The sequence below is a fragment of the Polypterus senegalus genome, chromosome 14, assembly GCF_016835505.1.
Source record: "Polypterus senegalus isolate Bchr_013 chromosome 14, ASM1683550v1, whole genome shotgun sequence".
Taxonomy (NCBI): Eukaryota; Metazoa; Chordata; class Cladistia; order Polypteriformes; family Polypteridae; genus Polypterus; species Polypterus senegalus.
Genome location: NC_053167.1, coordinates 20222917 through 20249332, shown reverse-complemented (window position 1 = coordinate 20249332; position 26416 = coordinate 20222917). Strand labels below are relative to the sequence as shown.

Genomic DNA, 26416 nt, shown 5'->3' with positions numbered 1-26416 from the left:
AGAAAAGGTCAGCATTGGGGGAAACAACTCGAATGGTGAAGAAGCCTAAGAAATCAGAGGTGAACTTTCTGCCTGACTATCCACGGGGAAAAAATTTTAACAGTCTTAAAACAGAAAGAAGTACATTGGAGTTTGAAGTGAAAAAAAAGAGTGGTGGACTGGAAGCAAGTCGATGCCCTTATGGACAGTACATTTTCTTTGAGGAGAAAGGAAGTGATTGAGGAGGAGCCCTTGGTGAAAGACGTGATGATCAGGTGGCCTGCTTTGTTTACGGAAAGACAGGTTAGTATCCTCTTTGTGAAACTTGGTTTTGTCAACAGTTTACTGCACTGCAATATAAATTAAGATTGTTAAACTACCTGCCAATCTCAAAACAAAATATGATCTTTTTCTGTATCTTCTTAGCACAAGACTAATGTATATTCATATTGTATGTTTGCTGTTTGATCAGATTGCAGCAGAATTTCGTCGAATAGTATCTGCAGACCTTAAGAAAACCTTTTTTGATGGCCTTGACAAATATCTGCCAGGATTGCTGAGGCTGTATCGTGCAAGAGACTCGAGAATTGAAGAACTCAGAAGCCTTGTCCAGTCTGTTGATGTTGATGTAAGCATTTATAATATTTTACTTTGGTTCTGGTATTTGTACTTAGATTTCAAAGCTCAATTTATTACTGAATGCAGTTTAGAAAAAAAAAAAAATCATAATTGATGACATTTGTTACTTTGATAAATGAAATCCAGTGTGTCAACCAATAAACAATCTGATAAATTTGTTTTTCTGAAATGGGTACCACTCAAATTAATTGTGATCACTATAGATGATCAGAATATTCAGATCATTGTCTTTGTTGCAGAACTCAAACCAGCTTAAGAGAGCCGTTGTCCTACTTGGCCTTCCTTATTTCCTCAGAGAGAAGTCTGCCAAGCTTGTCAAGATATGTGAGGTACATGGCTATATCCTCCTTGCTGTCTGCTTTATCCATTGTTAAATGTGTCACATGTATATGGTGTCTGTGCTCAGCTTTGATTGTTTTTATGAGGGAACTGGTTATGAACATTTTTCTTCTTTGGTATGGCAGAGTTTGGTAGATCAGGTTAGACAGTGTTTTATCACTGAATCTGGAAGCAGCTCATTAGTTTCTAACCTGCCTAGACATGCAGTTTGACAAGTTTATGTAATAAGCTTGCTTTTTTATTTTGGCCAGTTCCTTATGCTTCAAATAATGATGAAATTATACACTTCTGCTTAAAAACATTTGAGCTGTTAGTCTTCAAATGAGTTTTGGTCATTTGAATATGTATTAAAAGTATTTACCTAATATAAACATAATCCCCTTTACATTAAAGTTGCAACTTGGCACTTAGTAGTCATAGTCGGTCACTGTTTTTTAATTTAGAAACCATCTGAGCGAATAAACCAAAACAGTGTTATTCTGCAAATTTGTATGCAGTGTACCATAAACTTTGAAGAACAATGATTTTTAAGATTGTATGTCTAGTTGTAAATTGCCTTTCTTCTCTGACTAGCCTACACCTGATGAAGATATTGTCAGAGGAATGAATATTGGACTCCTCTTGATAACAGAAGAGAATCCTGCAAGCTTTCTCCCTCAGGAGATTATTGATGTGGCAGTGGTTTTGGAGGAGCAGATCGTACTTCATGACTTGAAGGATGTCCCAAATGCCTTTGTTCTTCTTATGGGTCTTCTCTATGCCTTAAACATCAACTACCCTAAGGAGTTGAGAAATACATTCGAGGTCATCCAAAAAATATTAATGAACATTGGTGGGGATACATGCTCTGCAAAAGTCCATGGACTTCGGAACAGACTATTGCAGAAAACTCTTTAGGAATACTGCATATGTAATTAAATGAAGAGAAAAGAAGTCCTAATGTTTGCTTCCAGTGTTTTTGTCAATAGTTCTGCTTTTCTTTTTCTCATGCCTTATTGCAACTAAAAAATGACTTAAAGTTAAATGCTGCTTTTTTCCACCTGATGTTTGTTACTGTTAAAGTATCTTTTATAACCTTTGATTCAGTCACACACAACCAATTGTTCTTTATTTCACTGGTGTGACGGTGTCCAGTGTCAGAGTTAAGATTCTAATGTGAAAGAGATTTTTCAAATTTGATTTAACAATTCTGTGTATTGTCTCCACACATATACATGCACATTTGTGTCATGTTCAGAGAGTTAACATGTTTTCACACAGCATTACTGTTAAGAAAAAATATACCTCTGATATTTAAATTTTGTGGTGCACCATTTTATTTCTTCTCAAAAACACAGACAGAAAAAGGAGAATCATTGCATTGATAATTCTGAATTATGAAGGAATAAATATTTGAAATAAAAGTGTTTTTCTGTTTTTTCACAACATGTTTGTTCACTTGACCGCTTTCCAGTTCATTTTTTCATAGAATAGCTGTAATGCATAGAACTGCAAATTCTTGTCATGGTAACTTAAGTAAAGAGTTGAAAGAACTTGTAATTGCAAGGCAACCAGGTCAATTTCTCAAAATGTTAATACAACATTAATTGAAAAGTTACTCTGAATGAAATTTTAGTCAGTACAACTTAAAATTATACATTGCCGCAACCAAATTTCATTATCATAATGGTGGAGTTAACTCAAAAATGATAGTTGACTCAGTCATTCCTGATGCTCAACAGAGTTGATATAACACATAATTTTAAGTCAGATTAACTGAAAATAATGTAATGTTAACAAAAAGTCTTTAGTTTATTAAACCTTGAATAATTATAAATATTTGTCACATCAGCATAGTAACTCCATTTGATATAACTTCATTTCAATACTGTGTTAACTTACTATTTGAGTTTGAGCTAGCTCAAAATTTTAATGCAACCAGGTTACTTATTTTTTTTTTTGTTAAAGCAACAAATATTTTTTTACAGTGAGTAATCAAACACATTTTAGGGTTATGTATTATAGAAGTAAAGATTTAACTCTGTAGGTTTATTCAACGTTTAAAATTGTAATACGTTTATAGCCCGTCTTTAAGGTGACCTGTTAAATGTAGGCGACTATTTCATTTGGACACTCGAGTAAACAACAACAGTCAAACATTTGTTTTACTCTGACTGACTCAATCAAGCGAGAGACACCCACTTGCAGAGCCACAGTACCATACGTCACCTCAGTTTCAGACCTGCAGTTGTAGACCCACAGTTTTAGACCCGGAATAAATGTTACCATTTCTAGGCAAGGCAAAAACAACGCCTCCTTTTATCAAACACAACAAGTCTCATTTTTTAGCACAGGCGCAGCATTTTCGAGCACAAACAATATATGACAGAAAACAACACGGTATTGTTATTATTATTGTTACTGTTATTCTTAACTATAATTATAAAACTGTATATTTTGCAAAACGCTTTTCAAAACAGTTAGCGTTACGTTTACCTGTATGTAATCTTTGGCTGGCGAGCTAATTGTTAATGTCTGCCACACTGGTTTGCCTCGTAAAAACTGGGGAAATCAACACTTAATGTTGCATTGTCAGCAAAATACGATAAAAATGCATTTTGCCCAAAGTTCAGTCTATGTTCTTGATGAACGGAAAATTGCCAGTACTTTAAGATGATATTTAACTTTAAATTAAGATCTTTTAAGTTCCGTTTTATTGTTTGTTATATATTTTATAAATTGTATTCATCCAGCCATCCATCCATTCATTTTCTAACGAATGTTAACGTAGTGTTTATTTAACTTTTAATTCTTTTCTTTTTTCGGAGGTGGGCACGACTTTTTAATGAAAATGAAACAATAAACATATTCCTGTTCGGTTAAGAAGTGAACATTAAGTCTTTAAATGAGAAAGTAATCTAGGGATAAGCTTCAAAATTTTACACCACTTTATAATAAATTATGTTTTCTTATTTAGCCGGTGAAGTAGTGTCAAATGATATTGCTTTTAAGAAAGCTGAGAAATTAAAATCCTAAAAGTCTAAATCTTCCTTCATTTTCTTACTACATTTGTGAAAGATCTTTCACTTTCTCTTTAGTAAGCCACATTTAAGTATTATAAATTAGTTTTTAAATCTTGGATATGTACCTACATTATTTATACTGGCTAATAACCACTTAAGTTAATAATAAAAAAATAAAAAAAACCCGTGATTTATCAAATTATAGACTATTTTTCTAATCTTTCTTGTATTTCTAAAATTTAGAGAAAGGTGTAGGTAAGCGGTTCTCTATGTTTTTGCAAATAAAAGTAATCTCTTGTAACATTTTTACTCAGGTACTGCTTTAGTCAAAGTATGCAATGATTTGCCCTCCACTGACCAAGGTTGCATTTTTAGGCCCATAGTATTACATCTAGAGTGAGTGCCACATTTGATACTATAGACCATGATATTCATTTGATCAACTACATGAACCATCTCAGTGTTCTAAAATAGAGGTTTGCCTGTTAGAAAGTAGATTCCTTCAAATTTTCATTTGTTGAATTCTAACAAAACAGAAGTGCTAGTCCTTGTTTCGAAAGCTGCTAAAAATGTCAATCTCAATCAATCAATTAATCAACATTTATTTATATAGCACATATTCATACAAAAAATGTAGCTCAAAGTGCTTTACAAAATGAATAGAAAAATAGAAGACACAATAAAAATAAACATAAGTAAACATTAATTAACATAGAATAAGTAAGGTCCGATGGCCAGGGTGGACAGAAAAAACAAAACAAAAAAAAAACTCCAAAGCTGGAGAAAAAAATAAAATCTGTAGGGGTTCCAGACTACGAGAACGCCCAGTCCCCTCTGGGCAATCTACCTAACATAAGTCAAACAGTCCTCTTTGTTTTTAGGGTTTTCATGGAAGGACCTGATGACGATGGTCACGTAGACTTCTGGCTTTCAGTCCATCAATGTTGGTGCATCATGATGCTTTGAGTAGGTGGTGGTGGCGCAGGCCAATTTTCTACAATTGATCGTCTGTTAAACCCAGGTAACTCAAAGGAATGCCCCCAGAATACTTCCAGTGAAACCTGTGAGAACATTGCTGTATTTTTCAATCAAAAAATTAATGATATTAGAGATAACATAGTATATCTCCCCAACACTGCAGAACCTCCAAAGCCCCGGTACTCCATTATAAACAAATTAAATGCTTTTACCAGGATAGATTTACCTGAATCTGAATGTAACATATCTGTAGATGGCACCACTATCACTCACAATACACTAATTCTAAACTTGGGTATATCTACAGTGAAAATGATGATCTTTCATTTGATACACATACTAAACATGTATCTAGAGTAGCCTTCATTTTACTTAAGAAATATTGCAAAACTTAGATTATGTTAGCATTCCATGATGCTAAATAACATATCCGTGCTTTTATTACTTCTACATGGATCACTGTAAGGCTTTGTGGCTGATAACAGACTTAATTTAATTCAAAATACAGTGGCTGAAAAGCTTATAAGAGCCAGGAAATATGAACAGTATAAATCACCTCTGTTTTGCTTTCTTTACATTTTCTTTCTGCAAATTTTGTGTTATTTCGTATTGAATTATTAGGTACTGGTGATCACCTGTATCACTTTCCATAGTTAAGGATATCAATATTTGAGTTAACTTTTAATTCCTTACAGTCACTCTTACAGGAAGTGGGATATCTTGTTGTCTCAAGAATAAAAAAAATCTGTAGCTGGAAATAAAACAGTAGTTTGTAAAGCACAATGTTTTAGGAACAACCCTCCCAAAGTGGTATGAGATTCTGACAGTCTGTCAGCCTTCAAATCTAGGATAAAAATATATTTGTTTAGTCAGTCCAATAAGTAAAATTTACAATGAAACTACATTCCTATTTGTCCTTTGTCTTTTCGTTTTAAACTTGCTATATTATTTTTAATTTGTGTAAAACAAAACAGACCATTTTATATTTTGTTCAATAATAATCTGGTACTGATACCAAGATTTTTGTCGCCGGGTTTATGGCCTGGAAATATTTAAAGATGCTTTGTGACAATACTAATTGTAAAATGCACAAAATAATTCAAATTTGATTGCTTGGTTAAAACAGTTGTTTAGTATTGTGAGTGATTACTGTAGATACAGAATTTAAACTTGCTAAAGCCATTGTCCTTTTTTGTCATTTTTATAGAAACACATAACTATTCAACTGGGAGAGTCAGTACCACTGCTGACTCAATGCAACAGATGGTGCACCTTGTTCCATTGTCCTTTTTGTAGTGGTAATGTTTTTAAGTCCTCCAAACTGGAAAAAAAAAAAAACATTTGAAGAGTCATTTCAAGAAGGCAGTTCTCCATGAAGGTAAGTTCATTTAAGAGTTTATTTTTAATGTATATGCAGTACTGGTACATATACTTTTAACTCGGTATTCTACATTATAACAATTTATACTGTTACACATTTAAGGTTTCGCCATCCACAGATGTGGTTTAGACTGCAGGCCATCACAGCATTATCACTGTCCCTACTGCCAGACTACAATATTTAGGAGAAGTGACTTTGAAAATCACTTGCTTGTTTGTAAACACAAACAGAATGCTTTTTCAACCACCAAAGAACCACTAGAAATAAATTGCAATAAGTAGAGTGTGCACTGTACTGTATGCAAATACTGCAGATTAAATATAAATTTGAAATAATTCTTTTGTGTGCTCTACAGTATGCTCTGCACCTTGTCTTGAATACGCCATTTGACTTCACAGCTGTAAGCTTTCACTTATGTCTCTGATTATTTGTTAATATCTGTTACTGGTTTTAATGTTCTTTGTTTTTACCCTCCCTCTGCATGTCAGTGTGATTTACCCTTGATCAGGAGGTGGTGGTGCTTTATTCTATTGGAGAATTTTGCTGTTGGAAGGTATCTCTCTCTCTCTCTCTATGTGTGGCTAACGTGTGAATATTTCTTACAGGACAAAGGCGTTCACTAAAGGGACACTGGAGAGTGTGATTGAGACCCAGAGCAGTGAGGAGGTATATATGTAATATCTAATATTATTTAAATAGGCATGTAGAAATACATGTTTTGTTTAATTCTCTTTGTGGTCTTTATCTAAAGGAGCCACTAATAAAAAAGGACCTCCACACTGCAGTAAAATGGTTGCGCCAACATAGACAGTTGTTCAGAGGTGCCGTGTCTGAGGAGGAGGACCAAAGCCGAGCTCTCCAAGACATCATCGATGCAGTCGAAACTGAAGATTTAATTTTGGCAAAAGAACCCTTTTTATTTATTTTTCAGTTTAGGGATGATATGGAACTTTTTACTCAGGAATGTCGGGATAAAATGAAACTTAAAAGTAAACTACATATATAATTAATCAGTAAAATTATTGTCTGTTGCTACATTGATTGTTACTTGTATTTTATTGTGCATTAATGCTCTGTTGATTTTAGTTTATAATACTTTGATTTTCCTGTTTTCCTTTGATGGTGGGTAGTTTTTGAAAATAAACAATTTAAATGCAAGTCTTTTTTTGGGTCTGCCGCTCATTTTAAAATATTGATATTCGTTCTTACTTATGTTAGTATTTTTTAAGCCCACTTAGTGCTATCTAAAGGCTCTTTTAAAATAATTTTTAAAAATATTTCATCACAGAACAAACACAAAAATTAGTAAAAATGTCTCCTTTTGGAAATAATGTAGTGTTTTTTTGAGGGCTTCCTTGGAGGACAGAACATTATTTTGGTACAGCAGTGAAAAATTTTAGGTCTTGGACATTATGAAGATGCTGCTGTGTAATAATGTAATATTGTGGTTTTCTAAGTCACTGCACACATTACTGAAATCCACTCAGTGATAGTTTAGATAGCCAGCCTCACACTTCAGTCCTTCACAAATACAGTAGTTTACAAACATCATATTTTAATTTCTCTTTGAGAAGCATGAAATATACTGTAATTGTGTTGAATCTCAACTCATGATTACATTTTTTCTACGTATGTACTATTGAGGGACTTTTTTTTAAAATCAGATGGTCACTTTATTTTAACAAGCAATGTAAATAACCTGTTTACTCTTTACCCTCAGATCACATTATGTGTGTTTATCAAGCAGAACTGAATATTTTCATTTTCTATACAATACTGTAATAACTGTACAGTTCACTCAGTGAGACACACAAACACACTCACTATGCATACACACTACAGGTACCATCATTGGTTCCTCTGTGGATTGGACTGTTGAATCAACACAATGGCTGTATATGAGGTGAGGTGTCACCAATGGTTTACCCTGCTCCTCAAGATTGCTCTGTCTTCTTCTCCCTGTTCCAGTCTCAGTTCAAGGTTGTCCAGATGGCACACGTATTTTTTATGAGATGTTTAATATGTTGAAAAAATTACCAGCATCCAGCATAATGTTTTGTCTAAATTCTCCACTCCTCGTTTTGTAGCATTAGCGTCCATTATCATTTCTAGCCATGGAATCTCCTATCCCTGTGCAGATCACATTGTGCACCAAGGATGTGTCGTTTGTTTACACAAATGTGAAGGTCTTCACTGGCCTATTCTGTGTGGTCAGCAGTTGAGATGGGAGCTCTGGCTTATTTTTCCTTATTGTGCTAAGCATTATTACCTTCATCTTGAAGTGCTCCTGTCCCAATTTGTGTAAAAGTTATTGCATATGGCGTTGCGGCCATGCAGCTTATGTCATGTCCAGGGTAACCCTCACACCTTAATTTCTCACAGGATTTCCTTCATCTGACTTCCCTTTGTTAATGAAATGACATCCTTTGTTCTTCTGTATCTCTGTCCTTCCCCTTGAGCAAGTTATTCGTAGCTTTGGACTGGGTTATCATTTTTATTCAGATGATGTTTATATCTGTTTCAATGTTAAATGTGACACTTCATCACAGTCTTCTCAGCTCACAACTTGTTTCAGTGAAATTAAAATTAAAACCTGAACAAAGCAAAACTCTTTAAAAATTAAATTGCATTAAATCTGTCCAGGTACTCGGGGTTTGCATTATCACAAATTATGTTATTTGTTCAAAAATTTGTTGTAGCTTTATATGTTGTATTTTAGTCTGGATTATTGTTTTTTATTCTATTTGAATGTTTTGTATATCCTGTATTTATCTTTATTTAGTGGAGATATTTGTAGTCAATTGTATATAGGTCTTGTTCTTTCTGAATTTTGGGCATAGGAAGGGTGTTATATAAATAAATTAGGGTTATTAATAGTATTTTTTTGGTGGCTTGTAATAATAAGTGACAAAAACTAGAGCAGTTCTATGTAGTGCTGGGCGGTATACCGGTTCATACCGAAAACCGTTTTTAATTTTTTTTATGATATGGATTTTTCTTATACTGCAACACCGGTTTAAATTGCCTAAACGACATTCGGAACGTGGCGCAGCGGGAAACTGTTCAAGTGCGGACCTTTTTCACTGCTACACCGCTAAACACAGATTTGTTGCACTAGGGCTCTTTTTCACTGCTACACCACCAAATAGTGGGCGGTAGCATAGGTATACCGCGCGGTGAAAATGGACAGAGAGCATTCCAAACCTGAACTAAAAGTAAAGTTGAACATGATGAACAGTATAACTTTTGCTGAAAAAAAGAAGTCACGTCCGTCGCCAGGAGATAACTTTAGTTTTAAAAGGTCAGATGTGTAAATACTGTTTCTATACTACTGGATAATACTGCAAGCCAAGTTGTACTTGTTTTATTTGTTTTCAATACTGTGTAATGTACCAGGGTACTGTGTAATAGTGTGACGACATGTTGACTTTATTCTTGTAATTTGTCATTAAAGTAGACGATCGTAAACTAAACTTCATCATAAAATGAATATTTAATTTACTAGATTTTCTCAAACCCCATCATAAGTTATATAGCACATTAAATGCTTTGTGTTAAGTGATTCTTAAACTGACTTCTTCTTGCACTAAGAGGAGGTGCTGGCAGCGATCGACGCACAGAATACATTCACTTCATGATCTTCCTGCTCTCTGAACATTTAGAATGCTAAGATAAATACTTAATATAATTTTCATGGTGAAATGCATTACAGCATGCATTAATCATATGGGGGCATGGCGTGCCTGCCTTGCATTTGCATGTTTTTCTGGTGGGTTTACTCGGCGTGCTTCAGTTTCCTTTCAAAGTCATGTAGGATGTGGGGTTTTGTTGTGCAATATTGACCCTGCTAGTGTATGTTTTGCTTGTATTCATCCTGCGATGTGCTAGCGACTCGTTCAGAGATGGGCGCAACTCTGAATGGATGGTATAATTAAACATGTATAATGAAGATATTTTTAAAGTTCTGAACACTCTGTGGGCTAAGTTTATAACTAGTTTTAATTTCACAAAGACGTTTATCGTGTGGTGATTGGTTATGTGGTGAAAGAAAAAGCAAGGAAGAAAAAAGGAACTGGGGTTTTGGTACATCGGATAGAGACAACATGCATGCAATAAAGATAGCCCGCTCAGAAGAACATGCATTGAATTCTGTGTTTGTGTCTCTGACCAGCAGATCAGAAACCCAACATTTGCACAATATTTAAGTTAAACCTGTGCGATAGCTATTCATACATCCAGTGTTTTGGAGCCTCGTCAAACCTGCCATAAAGTTCTCTACACTGAACATACACCTGGGGACCCCTTACTGCTAGGGAGCAGCACTACCGCCTCACTACCGTGCATGTGTAATACCTGCTTTAATGCATTTCATCATGAAAATGATATCAAGTATTTATCTTAGCATTCTAAATTTTCAGAAAGCAGGAATATCATGAAGTAAATGGATTCTGTATGGTGATTGCTATCTTCTCTTAGTGCGGAGGAAGTCAGTTTAAGAAGCGTAGTGATTAACCACTGGGTCGGGGAACATAACACAAAGCATTTAATGTGCTGCATTAATTTATGACGGGGTAAATTAAGTAATTGATTAAACATTGATTTTTGGAAGAAGTTTAGTTTACGACATTCTACTTTAATTATGAAGTAAACTATGAGAATAAAGTGGAAATGTCGACTTTAATCTCAACATAAACTGCGAGAATAAAGTGGAAATGTTGACTTTGTTCTCGACATATAGTTTGTTTTTTTCTTCCCAGTATAGCTTAGCTTGAAGCAAGGTCCATATTAATGCAGTTTGCCTAAATGATGGTTCAGTTGGTAAAGATGTCATCACCAAGTTGCACTTGTTTTATTTTATTTAAATTTGGTGAATACTGCGTAATGCACCTGGGCTTAAAGTCTTGAAGTAATGGTGCAACTATCAGTAATAATACTATTATTTATTTTATTGTTATTATTTATTAGTTTAAATATTATGCAGTTTAATGATGATAAAGTTGTTTAAAAAGTCACTTTAACGTGTCAGTGGACAGAGATTGTTAACATTAACAGAAAGTGTAGTTGGTTTACAAAAAAATTTACTATTTATTCCTTTTCTATGACATATTCGGTGCAATACAATTTTTGATAAGCACTTCTGGATATTTTACTAAGTCTAAATGCCTCTTTGTATGGTTGAAAATATGTTGTGAAAATTATAGTTTGTTTTTGCAAAATTTGTTCAATAAAAAGGTTCTATGTTTTGACTGCATCTGTCAGGCAATGTGATACCTTCTCCATTAGTGCCACCCCCTTGAAAACTATCCCTTTATGGGGCAATGCAAAACTGTATTAATACTTGTGTGCACATTAAAATGTTTTTTTTTTGTACAATGTACAATACTCTTGACAGTGGAATAGGTTATTCTTAGCCAGTAATTGCAGTGGAAAATGTGGTTAACATCCACTCATGCATGGGCAAAAAAATACCGTTGAATACCGTGAAACCGGGATAATTTAGAAAAATAACGTGATATAGAATTTTGGTCATACCGCCCATCCCTAGTTCTATGTAAGGCAATATATAGCATAATTCGGTGTATAACATGTATTGCCGTTTACTTAACATACATGTTTAAGTTTAATATTGCACGCATGCATAGTACATTTTAAAAAATGTAATCACTTTTATTATTAACGTTTTGATAAAATCTTACGCGGTGAAAACAGTGTAATTATATTTTATATTTCGTTTCATGAATGTAAACGAAAATCTATTTTCAAATAGCACAAATCTTAACGACTTTAAATTTTGTCGACATGTTAAATGGTTCCCACAGACCTGAACACAACGTAAATGTTAATAGTGTATTTCACAGAAACAATCCGTATTGTTTAGTTTGATGTATGACACGATGTGATTGGCAGAAACCCTCCGAATTTCACAAGGATGTGTATTATTTAGCTTTTTGTACTGTTTTTCCTTCTCGTTACTTTCCAGACTTTGCCGAGACCTGCCGAAACCTTTCTAAAGTTATCTTCCAATTCTCGGTCCTCAAACTGCAGTGACGTCAGTTCTGACTTGGAGAAGATTTACTTGCCGAGACCGGCCGAAACCTTCCGAAAGTAATGTTACGAAGTCAGTCTTGAAACGCCACTTCCGGGTCTACAACTGCGGGTCTGAAACTGCGGTGACGTATGGTGCTGTAGCTCTGCAAGTGGATAGTATTGAATCAAGCAGAGCCCACACTTAAGTCTATGTCAATCCATTAAAATTAGGCGGAAACAAAGTCGAAAATGATATTCACGCCCATCTTACTCCGGGCTGTAGCAATATCTACTTGGCTTCTTTAAGATTCTGGTTGCTCATGCAGTGCTTATACGTTCATTTGATACTTCTGACTCCACCTTCTTGCGAGTGTGCACATGCATCTACGTACGGTATGACGTTCGCATTCGTTCATTTGAAACTGCTAACTCCACCTTCTTGCGAGAGTGCACATGCTTCTACATACGAAATGACGTTCACATTCGTTTATTTGAAACTTCTGACTCCACCTTCTTGCGAGTGTGCACATATAGATAGACGGCGCATTCACTGCGTTTCCCAGTCGACACTGTACGTCAGCCTTATTGCGAGTGGCAAAAATGCCATTTAAACTAATACGGGTAGACTTGCATGGAAACTGGGTTTTCTGATGAAAAATCAATAACGTTTAAAACTGTACGTTTATATACAACGTTTACATACAACATATTTTGGCGAATCGTTTAAATACAATTATTTATATCCATTTATACACTAATAATGGCAAGTATTAAATAATTCCTCCAATATAAGTAACACTTGTCGTGTTGCCTTCTTCCATCTCCGAAACATTTCTAGACTTTGTCCTGTTCTTAACGCAACACAGTACTGAAGTATTGGTTAATGCCCGAGTCACCTCACGTATAGATTAATGTAATGCTATTCTAGCTGGCATCCCACAAAAATGTTTCCATCGCTTACAGCTTCTTCAAAATTCTGCAGTCAGGATAACATGCTGTTCTATATCCACTTAACATATTACACCTACTCTCTCTCTGCTTCACTGGCTCCCTTTTAACTACAGAATACAATACAAAATACCGCTCTTAACATTTAAGCTCCCCCCTACCTCACTGATCTCCTACAGATTTACATTCCCTCTCGCTCGCTCAGATCCTGTAATTTGAGAGTATTCAGTCTAGCAATATGTTGCAGCCTTAGTTTGTGGAAGACAGACGCAACTAAAGTCATGAGCATAAAATGATAGTTGTCAATTTCAAACTGTTTCCTCAATGTGCTCCTTGAGAAAAACATCATCAAGTTTGAGAAATGTTAACAGCTAACAACAATCTACATAGTTAATGACTAAATTAGTTTAGCCAAAACGTTGTTTGGAGGCTCACTTGAGCACATAAATGCATAACTTTGCTAGCTTAGCCTGGCGTAGCTAAAGTAAAGATTATAAAACGGAATTTTCAAATGGCCAAATATAACCAAAACAATTGTACAGCCTTACCTATGAAAATGTAATCCCCCGGGATCTGGTTTGGAGCGTACAGCTGTTTGTAAAATCCCAAACTGAACGTGTGAGGAATCTTATCCATTACTTCACACCACAGTAGTGCCACTCGCAATATGGCGGCGACGTTGACGTACGATTCTGCTGGTCATGAGGCGTCTATTCTGTGTCTATGCCTGCACATGCGTCTACATACAGCAGGACGTTTACATTCCTTCATTTGATACTTCTGACTCCATCTTCTTGCGAGCGTGCACGTGAGTCTACGTACGGCAGGACGTTCAGTTGTATTTTTGGAAGTGGGATAAGCGAGTTAGTTACCGAGTTTGTGTTATTATGTTGTGTGTGATGCAATTAATTAAATCAATAACTAAAGAAGCCATTCCCAGATCAACAGGTGGTAGCAGGAGGAAAATATGCCCATGTTGAACTGATAAGAGTGAAAAGGCAGTTAAAGAAAGAAATAAGGCATTCAGGAAAACAGGGCAATGCTGTTCATTCTCTGCTATTACATAAATGAGCACATAACACTTGATAGTTAATGTGGAGCATGACAGAAGATGGGAGGAATTAATACCGTAACAACAATTCACTACTCGTTCTGGTAAAAACAATTGTCTCTAAAGTTTGGATGCTGAATGTCCGTTATTAGAGCTTAACTCAGCAATTAATAGTGCAAGACAGGCGTCGCCTGGGGAGGATGACATATCCATCCATCCATTATCAAACCCGCTATATCCTAACTACAGGGTCACGGGGTCAGCTGGAGTGCAGGAAACATATGTTCTCATTTATCAGAATCTAAACTCATTTATCAGAATCTAATCTTATGTTGATTTTGTAGTTATTTAATTGTATATGGGAAGAAGGGAAGCTCCCCTCATCATGGAAGGTAGCAGTAGTTGTTCCTATATTAAAACCAAGAATCAGTCAAACCCGCCCAGCTACACACCTATCTCAGTGATGTCTCATGTATGCAAGATATTGGAATAAATGGTAATTGCAAGATTAAATTATTTTTTGTGAAATCTTGGAAAAATGGCTTTACATCAAGCTGGATTTCGAGAAAGAATGACAATGAATCAGTATTGTGTTTGGAATCAGATATTCATATAGCACATGTTAATAAATGGTGTGTGATAGCAATTTTCTTTGATATAGAGAAAGCATACAATATGTTATGGACAAGAGGATTATTGATCAAACTTGAAAATATGGGAATAGGTGGAAGAATGTTTACCTGGATCAGAGATATTCTAGATGAAATGAAGGTAAAGGTTAGGTTAGGGTCATCATTTTCAAAAAGAATATTGTAACGGCACAGCCAGGTTGAAGGACTTTTGGAGTGACTGTTGGGTTCGATTGAGGGAAGGCTTAGTACAGCGCGGAGGACTGACAGAGAGGATATGATTGATGTGGAAAGGGGGGTGGTACTGGGGACGGGAGGAAGGTTGGAAAGACTCGTTGAGAAAAAAAGGGCTAGAAGGAAGGTGTTGTGTGGTTGCAAAGTCTGTGTTTTTCATTTTGTTTTCCTTTTGTTTAACAACATCTCTCAGAACCTCAAATATGAGAGAAATATAGGAGATTGTAAATATTTCATAGTCAAAGACATTAATTTCTTTTGGTCTTACAACCCTGTGGTTTTTTCTTCTTTACTGTTCAAGTAAACTGTTTTATGAGTCTTACTTTGTCCGTCTGTTTTTTCTTCTTTTTGAACCTGATGCGGAGGTCACTACAATATGATAAAAACACTGGGGCACCACAAGGAAGTATATGTAGTCCTGTCATGTTTAATATCACGATTAATGATGTCTTTGATAGCAATAGTTCAGATATTTCAAAATCATTGTGTGCCGATGACGATGCCTTATGAAAAAGAAGTAGGAAAATAAAATATATGGTAAAGAAAATACAGGATAACATTAATCAAGCAGAAGGATGGTGTCATCGGTGGGGGGTTAGGTTTTAAATAAAAAAAAAAAACCTTAGGTAATTTGTTTTTCTAAAAGATACATTATTCCATAAGTTGATTTGAGTGCTTTTTGGTGAATCACATAAAAACGAGTCAGTGGTGAAATTCTTGGGAATATGGATAGATAAAACATTAACGTGGATGGCACATGTGAATAAAATAGAAAAATTTAAGAAAGCCATTAATGTCCTTAGGTCTTTAGTTGAGTGTGATTGGGATGGAAGTAGATGTCTCTTAAACGGCTGTATATTGCAACTATTAGAACTATATAATTGATTATTGGTGCATTGCATTTGGGTCAGTGTTACATACAGTATCAGAACCCCTTGATAAAGTACAAGCCCAGTATTTGCGAATATGTATTGGTGCTATGAAAGCCTCTCCAGTATCAGCAATATTTGCAGAAATGGAGGAGATACCTTTGAATTTATGCAGAATACAATAGTTATTGGTCTACTGGGTTAATGTGAGGGGACACAACGGCAGACATTCAGCATCAGCAACAGCAACACTAGAATACTGTTGAGAACACCATAGTAAAACGATTTTGGATGTTTGGGAAATTAATGGACAAAAAATATTGGGTTATTTAAATATGAGCTTGGTCCTAGTGTACCTTTTTGGCAGTCCCACCCTGTTTTTTTCCCATTGCCTATGGTGGATTTGAGTATCCTGAGGAAAATTAAGAAAAAAGCAAAATACAATTCATTTATGTGGATTGTTAGTTAAAATGTGCAAAAGCAATATTTTGGATTCTAATAAATTTATACAGATGGTTGAAAAGATCCAGTGACTGGTCATACCGGGGCTTCTGTGTATGTTCCTGTGTTTCAAATTAATATTAGGAAAAGACTAACCAATAACTTGCTATTATTTACCTTAGAAACGGTTGCAATATTTATTGCGTAGGGATGGATAGAAGAGGTCCACCCAGAGCATGTACTGATTTGTTCTGATAAAATATCTGTTCTATCAAGTATTAAGTAAATTCCACATGTAGGTTAGATATATTAATAGAGATACAGCAGTAGTTGTGAAAACTGAAGATTCTTAGCATAGCTGTTCCTTTCCTATGGGTTTCTGCTTATGTAGATATTCTGGGAAATGAGGTATTTGATAACTTGGCTAAGCAGTCACTCAGTATTAAGAATATAAATGTAACAGTGCTCCTACATAAAGGAGAACAAATCAATTTGGCAATAGAGCTGGGATAAAGATAAGAAAGGAAGGCATCTACATATGAAATTCTGAAGGTGCTGGGAAAGAGCAAAGTAGGAGGGAATAATAGGAGAAAGGAAGTCATAGTCACACAATTCCATGTTAAGCATACAGGCTTAAATTATTCACTGTTTGTAATAAACAAGAAATGAAACAAGGATATGCAGAAAATGTATGTATCCTGAAACAGTAAAGTATACGTTACTGCAGTACACTGCAAATAAGGGGCAAATAATACATACGTATTAAAAAATTGAAATCTATGGGACAGGAGATTATTACAATAGAAAGTATATTAGGACAGTTTTGGCAATATAGTGTCTCAGAATACTTACTTGAATTTTTAAAAAGTGTTGGACTTTTTGATATTATTTTGAGTTTTTTTCTTCACTCCCCTCCTCCCCGTTAGGGGTATGCTTCTTTGGTCACTGCTCCACACTCCAGCTCAGTAGGTGGCGGTAATGCACCATTTACGTTGGTTTTGCGACCGCCATAAAAACCCTGAATAAGAGGAAGAAGAGTACGTTGGTCCGGCAGTCGGCCTGATTCAGAGAAATAAAACGTTATTCTAAGTTTGTTTTACTTCAGGTGAGTAGTAGCTGCGACTGCGAACCATTTTTCTATAATATGTGTTTTCCTCGAAAAACTATAGATTAGTGATAACGTGCTCAGTGGGTTGTGCATATCAGTGTGTCTTTCGGCGCATGTGTGCAAGTTTACAGGTTGCTTTATCATTGGAGTGAAAGATGAATGAGGATTGCAGCGGGGTAGTATAGTTAAGTTTTAAGTATGCTATAAAACGTGGCCAGACGCACTGCTCTTTAAAGATATCTCCCCAGTGGGTGAGTCTGGTTTTGTGTTTTATCATCATCGCTCCCTTCATTTTAGCGCGCTTTGCCGTGTCATTCCACTCAAAGGGTTCCGGTGTATTACGGTTGCAAGCTCGCCAATTAGTTGGGGGTTATAATTAAAGATAAGTTTATCCTTTTGCATTACTATCATATATGACACATAGTGGTACTTTTTCAATTCGGACTGTTTTTCTTAGGGCTTTAGGTGTGTGGTGTCGCGTTGATTTGTGTACTTTTATTTTCTCTATACAGATTTACATGCCGGTCTTGTTTTAAGGGTTAGTTATAGGCCTGCACGTGTAGGCCAGGCATGAACAGAAAAGCTTTGGAACCCACTGTGTCGCGATTGGTGCAGCATGTTTGGTGGAGCTGTCGCTCTGTCCTTATTGGATAAAAAATTTGCTTAGCTTAAATTTAAACACTATTGTTGGAGCGTGGCGGGGAAATTATGTGTGGATAATGTCAGAATGTATATGGTTATGTGATTTGCTTGCTTGCCTGTTAGACTAACATGTTGGCTTCGGTGGCCTTGATGTTCGATTTTTGTAATTGTTGACGTGATGCGGATGACTTTGAATTTAAAACGGTAGGCCTCTTAATACCCCCAAGTGAACCTTTAGTATCATGACTGGAAACCATAATTTCTAAAGTAATTCGCAGTTATAGTGAAGATGGAATTGGAGAACACGGGAGTTTTTTTTTTTTTTTTTTTCTCAGTTATATTTTCTTTTTAGTTTCTTTATGCCGTGAATCATTTTATTTGATTTCTTTGCATAGTCATGGATGCAGGAATTAAGGTGCCGCTTTAAGAGTTTCTTTGACGTGGATTTAATATTCATTCTATACAAATATTGAGTTCAAGACTCTCCGCTACACTTTGATCGGCAACTCTTTGCTTTTGTATTTCTTACCTGTATTTTTTCCTTCAAAGTGGGTACATTTTGCTTTTGGGAACTTAAGTTTCTAGATATGCTTTCACAGTTCTATAGCTGTCTTTTTGTAGAAATATTGCTTGAAAATATTATGATAGTATTTGGCACAAACATGTCCAATAGCTGTAGTATCTACGCATGCTTCCAGTAACGTTTTTTCTTAGTGTAAACAAAATAAAGCATAGGCAGTAGACTTACAGATGAATCTATATTTAAAAAAGTCTAAACGTAAGCAGTGCATGGATTTGCTGTATCAATTTGTAAAGTCAAATTTTAAAGCACTCAACCTACAGTCATTAAGTCACTTGTTAGCATAATTCCATGTTAGTTTTTCACATTTATTTTTGCTACAAGAATTTGTTACAAATAATAAAATTCTAATCCATTTTTGCAGGTTTTGGATTTCAAAGCAAGGAGAGCAGTGATATAGTAGAAAAGCTGTATATCGCTAACCTTGTGGATTGCAAAGGCACACTCCAAGCTGACATCAGGGTTAACTTAATGGAATACACCACCCAAAAATATTTATGTTTATCCTTGTAGTTTGCTGCAGTTTCTATGGATTTCTACTGTAACGTTTTTGTGGATAAAAAAAAAAATTTGATTTAACATTAGCCAATAGTGACCATCAAACAATATGAAATGTCCATAGGGGAGGGGGAAAATACTTGTGTTGCATAATGGACATGTCAGTTAACCAGCTGAATGCTAAAATCATGCAAAATGCATCTTTGTTTTTCTTTTTGCTAAAGTTATGTTAAATATATCCATCTGGAATGATTAGCACACATCATAAATGGGGAAAGCCTTTGGGGATGGATGTTTTGAATTGAAAGTTGGACTTTTGCTGTTGTACTGGATTGGTTGCTTTTGACTTCTGTTACATCATACACATTTTTTTTGTCTTCATTTTGAATGAAAGCATACGATTAAAAATTTCTCGGCCACCACTACAGATTACATGGGAAAAGTATCAATAATTTTTGGGTGTATATTCCTTGAGAGAGATTTGTACAGTGACTAGTAAAAAATTAGCTGGAAAGTGACTGAGCTTGAAGTTTCAAGCAAAAAAGAAAGATGCATTCACAACAACAAGTGAACAGCCCTAGAGCAGGATGGAACACCACTGAAGTGAAGTTGAAACTGTAATATTCACTTGGATTACTTGTAATGTAGTAGTTTACAGCTTTCAAAAACAATTAAGATAAAGCTGAATGGTGACAGGAAAAGGCACAGACATACTGTGGAAAACTGAAGCAGTCCTGAATACTGTTTTCCTGCTGCTAATTACTGAAGTTCCTATTTCTTGTTCATTAATCCTTTTGGCTCATTTTGAATTGTCATGTTCTCACTAATGGCAAATTTAAATTCTGGCTTTACCTTCTGCAAAAAGTCAGGAGGTGTGTGCTTCATTGTGGTAATTTTATGGTAATTGAACAGTCTCTGGATGCTGCAATCAGATTGGAATTGGCCAGTTTTCACTAAAAAACAAAAAAACTCCAATAGGTTAAAAGACTGATCACCATAACCAATGTTATCTGTCTCTGTATGTCTAAGCTTTATGGTAATTTGTTGCAGTGCTCCTTTATGCAGAGTAATACAGTAGTTGAGCTAGCATGCATCTTTTTCTTCTTCTTTTGAAGTGTAAACAAACAGCAAGGTGGGGTTTGTATTATCAGGATGAGAAGTGATTGCTATATTAGCCTTTATGTTAAAGTGGAGTACAAAACTCAAAAAGTAATCGGAGAAGTTGTCCTGTGCAAATAGATGTAAAAAATGCTACTTTAAGGAATACAGACATTTATTTTGTTTAAATTTAAAATGGGCACTACTTGATCTTGGACAGTGAGCTTTTTTAAAATGCAGAAGCTTACACTTTTAATTGGGGAAAAATAAAAGAGAAATACAAATTTGAAATTGCTGTTTAGTAAACAATAGCCATTTTTTAAAATATTTGTACTGTTGTGTGTCATACAGTATAAGTTTTGGTAAAAACGAATACAATTAAAATGGCAATCCATATTTTGTAATGGCAGTCATGAATTACACATGTCCAGCTGATTTGTAAGAAAAAAACACCTGTATAATTACATTAATTTATATTTTAACAGCAAAAAGCTGCATTGCAATTAATGCTTTAAAATTAAAATCTGTAAGTGCACATTTACATTTAAGCAGTGTTTAATTGCCAATATGTTAATTGATTGTGTGATAATATCCACCAATTTATTTTTGGAAAAAAAGGTGAAAACTACATTTTTAATTAAGCTTTGTTTCAGATAGGTACATTACAGAAAAAAATGAAACTGTTTGACAGCTTGTAATTTATGACCTGCATATTTTCATTTATGCCAAATGTATTATGGATTAATATATTTGTATCTATTAGTTAAAATGATGTATTTTAATGAAATTTTATTTATTTTAGCATTTTATGGTCAGTGAACAATAGGCCTACAGAATTTCATTTTGTTGTTAAAAATTTTCAATTAGTTGATAGCTTAATTATAAAAAATACACTTTAATGTAGGACATAAGACATGCGAGTCTGGGTATGCAGAAGCTTAGTGTGCAAGAAAATTGATGGCCAGTATCTTGTCATTTTTTGAAAGCCTAAGTGCATAGTCGGTAAGACTGTGTTGTGATGCTTCAAAGTTATACTATAATCAATACTTAAACAAGTCTTTTAGTAAATGCTTTGTTCACAATAAGATTCATAACTGTGGTCAGAATCTGGCTCAAAGTCTTTGTGTTCTTATCACTACGATTCACAAACTTTTCTAGAACTTCCAAACTTTGTTTTTTTTGGTAAAAGACACATTCCTACTAATGGAAGCTAGTGTTTAATGGTGCATAAAGATGAGCTGTCACACAGTAGAGTATTAGATAGATAGATACTTTATTAATCCCAAGGGGAAATTCACAAATATTTTCTGCCTTTAACGCAAAGCTGTGAAATGTAATATGGATGACCAGTCACAGACAACTATACATCATTGGAATGCTCTGAACCCCGGCTACACCATAGTAGTATTTTATTGTATGTGACTTGACATAAGTAGGATCTTCGATAAAAGCAGGTTCACTCGGCTGTGATGTCGATAGATACTTTATTAATCCCAAGGGGAAATTCACATAATCCAGCAGCAGCATACTGATACAAAAAACAATATTAAATAGTAATAAAAATGCATGTGCCTCTTTCCTTGCCATATACAGTATGTGTGCATATCTTGTTTAGCAAATTTAAGAGAGCAGTCAACATGGGCACTTAGGATTTACTGAAAAAGGACAACCTTTAGAATATAAAAATTAAGGATGCACTGACATGGGATTTCTGGATTAATGCTGATATCCGATAATGTCTATGTTCTTATCTGCTGATGCTGATATACACATTTATAGGATACAGAGAAGAATGAGACTTCTGGGTGAGAATTACAGAAAAAAGTAATTTATTTGTATAACAATTTTGCATACCATTTTTTCAATCATTAGGGATATCTGCCACATTTGGCTGGCTACCTGTATGTTATATGGGAAATAGTTTTGCAGGCTGTTGCTTTAAATAAAGCTTTCTTTTTGATGGAACAAATTCAACAATGATTGTAAAAATAAAAAAAAAAATGGTAAAATGATACAATTACAATACAATAAGTAATACCACTTAAGAATAACCATCCATCCATTATCCAACCCACTATATCCTAACTATATTTTGATGATTATTTACAGTCCGTAAAATAAATGGCTTCTGCTCAACCATGTTTAGCTGGCTATCTGATCCTTGTTTTTACAGGCATCCCTATTAAATGCTGCATAATTTCTTTTTTAAATTTAACCAAAACTGAAAGAATGAAAAATTTAAAAAAATGGAAAAGCATACAACAGTGAAGAAAACTTTTTTTTTTTTTTCCTGGGAGTTTATCAGTCTATTCTATTTTAACATAATCGGGAGGTTTCTCCTAATGAACAAGAGCATCTCTGCCTTGTTGCAGGAAATTGTTTCTCTTTTTGTTGTTCACATTAGAAGCTACACTAAATAATCTCACAGTCCATGCTAGTACATAGGGCTGACAGAAACTGTCATGCTACTTTGGTAATGGTAGGAAACCAAATCCAGTTGTTCCTGTATTTCAGTGGGTTTTGGAGTCGCTGCTTTTGACAGAAATCCCTACAACTGCTCACATCTAAAAGATAGACCTGCATTTTGGCTTTTACCAGGGCTGTCAGGTTAAGATGGGGTGTTGTGTGGTGTTGTGTTTTTCATATATATATTGAAGAGTGTACATGTTCTCATATTTTAGCCTTTTCCTGTTGTAGACAATCTACTATACCTGTAAAGAATTTGTGTTTTGTTCTCTGCAAGTTCCACCTAAGCTTGCAACATTTCGAGTGCCAGTAATTTTTACCTTTGTGTAATAGAAGTAAATAATAATATTTAATAATTTGTACCTCTGTGTAATAGGCATCTTTTGTATCTTGGATAGACCTGTAACTATTCACTCTGTTCATGATTCAGTTGTTTTCTTAAACCTGGGTTCACGCCTTGATTTCTCATGATTTTTAAACAATCTAATTGGAAATACATATGATTGAAAAGTTTTTTTTTATTATTTGAGACCATTCCTCTTCAGTTGGTTTTAGAATCATCCATCCATCCATCCAAAATCAACAATGCATTTTTCCTTTCCAAAAAAAGTATAGTGCAGGTAATAAATCAAATAACTGCATTGAATATAAACAGTAAGAGCAAAGCTTATCTCCTTTCTTAGTTTAGGAAATGTGTTTTGGAACATAAGCATATCCACATTTTCAGGTAGCAACTGTGACCTTTGGGCATTCACAATATGTCCTGCAGTTAAAAACATGTTCACTTGAAACAGAGGTTGTTCCATCCATCCATCCTCTTCCGCTTATCCGAGGTCGGGTCGCGGGGGCAGCAGCTTAAACAGAGAGGCCCAGACTTCCCTCTCCCGGCCACTTCTTCCAGCTCTTCCGGGAGAATCCCAAGGCGTTCCCAGGCCAGCCGGGAGACACAGTCCCTCCAGCGTGTCCTGGGTCTTCCCCTGGGCCTCCTCCCGGTTGGACGTGCCGGAACACCTCACCAGGGAGGCGTCCAGGAGGCATCCTGATCAGATGCCCGAGCCACCTCATCTGACTCCTCTCGATGTGGAGGAGCAGCGGCTCTACTCTTAGCCCCTCCTGGATGACTGAGCTTCTCACCCTATCTTTAAGGGAAAGCCCAGACACCCTGCGGAGGAAACTCATTTCAGCCGCTTGTATTCGCGATCTCGTTCTTTCGGTCACTACCTCTCCTCCTTGAACCGTCACCTTATCGTGGTGGAGGGGTTTGCATGTCCCAATGATCCTAGGAGCTATGTTGTCCGAGGCTTTATGCCCCTGGTAGGGACACCCAAGGCAAACTGGTCCTGGGTGAGGGATGAGACAAAGAACGGTTCAATAAACCTCCAATGAAAAATAAAAACTGTGGACGACGTTTTCCCTTGTCCGGACGCGGGTCACCGGGGCCCCCCTCTGGAGCCAGGCCTGGAGGTGGGGCTCGATGACGAGCGCCTGGTGGCCGGGCCTGCACCCATGGGGCTCGGCCGGGCACAGCCCGAAGAGGTAACGTGGGTCGTCCTCCCCATGGGCTCACCACCTATGGGAGGGGCCAAGGAGGTTGGGTGCAATGTGAGTTGGGTGGTGGCCGAAGGCGGGGACCTTAGCGGTCTGATTCTCGGCTACAGAGGTTGTTGGAGTTGAGAAATATGTCTTGGCCAGTGGGATTTTTTTCTCCACCATTTTAGTGGCAGGATGCAAATTCAATAGGGGACTCCTTTATTGTACATGTCAATTTCTTGCTCTGTCCTGCTCATAGTCAGTACTATTGATTCAGTGAAATCTCCTAGCAGATCTTCCAGAGGGAGGTGGTTGTTCAAAGTTGTTCCATATTTTTCTTTTCCCCTATTTCTTGTTCCCTCTGTTCTATGGATCTAAAAAATAGCCTTTTTTTTTTTTTTAAACATAAAAATGACTAGCTGTAATTTGTTTTTTAATATCTATAGGTAAACTCTGACTAGGGAGGAATGATTTGGCCAGGTTATAAGTCATGATGTGCGCAACATTTAATATGCGAGCACCATTAGTTCCATTATGTATCAGTATTTGCTCTCACTAGTCTGGTTTCTGTTTTAAATGCTATTGTGAGTAATAGTACTACTAACAGTTTACAAAATAGGACTAAGCTGGTTTGAAAAGACTGACTGGCTGAGTTTTTGGTGCAGAATACAAACACACACACACACGGAATTAATACCTGGCTGTGCTGTAACTGCTTTTTCTTTCTTCAGCTTGTTGTTTCATTGCAGTGGCTGGGTTGCACATGTGGCACATGAAAGCATGTTGATTTCACATGCATTTCATTGTATCTCTGTGCTAATGATGGCTGCTGCTATCTCTGCTTGCTACTTAAGATAATGATCGCACATTTCAAGTGTACTATTCTATCGTGTTAACGTCGACTATCGTATGTGTCAGAAGGCCTTGTAACTTCTGTTTGGTGGTGAATATGGCTATAGCTGTGGGGCTTAAGCGGAAAAACGCAATGATTCATCTCATTCAACCAAGCAGATGACTAAAATGCAGTACAGTCAAGCTTGTCTGGTTAGTCAAATTCAGAGTATGTGCAAAGCTCCTGATATCAGGGCAAGCCCAGCCTCTCTGACTGCTACCTCCATGTTTTATACATTATCAGTAACAGTGATACTGCTGTTAGCCCTTTTCAAGCTTGTACTCCAGAACTGCTGATTTCAGCATCCAGAGTGGGTTTGTAAAAAGGGGCCAAGTTTAAAGCACAAAACTCGCCATTTTCCAGTTGCTGTCAATAGCATTGGCTTTGATCAAGATATAAATGGTTCGCCTTGGAGGTCCAGCCTTCTGTAGTTACTGTGATACTCTGTGCATCTTTCTGGGATTCCCCGAGCAGCTGAATCCACTTGTTCTCAATGATTGAAAACGGTCTTGTGTCCTTTGCAGTTAAAACACCAATACACCTTATTTCTTTGTCCCTTTCACTTGACTATGGAAGTGCTGCAAATTTGCCAGAGGTGTTTGGCTTTTAGGCGATTACTTCTTTGCAGTTGGCGATTTGTATTTACTACTCTGATGGCGTTGTATGTGGTTCAGTATGGTTATAGTGTTTGCTGCAACATATGTCATAACTCTCTTGCAGTGATTGCAAAATATCAAATATTTTCTTGATGTTTTCACTTTATATACTACATATATATAATTATAAAAAATACAATACACACAGTGGGTACATAAAGTATTCAGACCCCCTTCAATTTTTCACTCTGTTATGTTGCAGACATTTGCTAAAATCATTTAAATTATTTTTTTTTCCTCATTAATGTACACACAGCACCCCATATTGACAGACAAAAAAAAGCATTTTTGAAATTGTTGCAGATTTATTAAAAAAGAAAAACTGAAATATCACATGGTCCTAAGTATTCAGACCCTTTGCTGTGACACTCCTATATTTAACTCAGGTGCTTTCCATTTCTTCTGTTCATCCTTGAGATCACCTTCATT

General features: G+C 35.9%; 2 protein-coding genes across 2 annotated transcripts in view; both read left to right on the top strand.

The window, feature by feature from the left end:
- Positions 1-95: 95 nt before the first annotated feature.
- LOC120515213 lies at positions 96-2293 on the top strand. Its single transcript, XM_039735982.1, has 4 exons — positions 96-282; positions 452-607; positions 858-947; positions 1531-2293. The coding sequence occupies exons 1-4, from the start codon at positions 181-183 to the stop codon at positions 1852-1854; spliced, it is 672 nt and encodes a 223-aa protein (XP_039591916.1). The 5' UTR covers positions 96-180; the 3' UTR covers positions 1855-2293.
- Positions 2294-17527: 15234 nt separating this feature from the next.
- Positions 17528-26416, top strand: part of cse1l (CSE1 chromosome segregation 1-like (yeast)) — a 227024-nt gene continuing 218135 nt past the window's right edge. Inside the window, exon 1 of the mRNA XM_039734891.1 lies at positions 17528-17622. The gene's annotated coding sequence lies outside the window, so the exon portion shown is untranslated. The remainder of the gene's footprint in view (positions 17623-26416) is intronic.

Excerpts from the sequence above, each read along its gene's own strand:
- LOC120515213 (XM_039735982.1), top strand. The coding sequence starts at position 181 with ATGGACAGTACATTTTCTTTGAGGAGAAAGGAAGTGATTGAGGAGGAG. Across the intron at positions 608-857 it reads TCCAGTCTGTTGATGTTGAT|AACTCAAACCAGCTTAAGAG; the intron begins GTAAGCATTTAT and ends TCTTTGTTGCAG. Across the intron at positions 948-1,530 it reads AGCTTGTCAAGATATGTGAG|CCTACACCTGATGAAGATAT; the intron begins GTACATGGCTAT and ends TTCTCTGACTAG.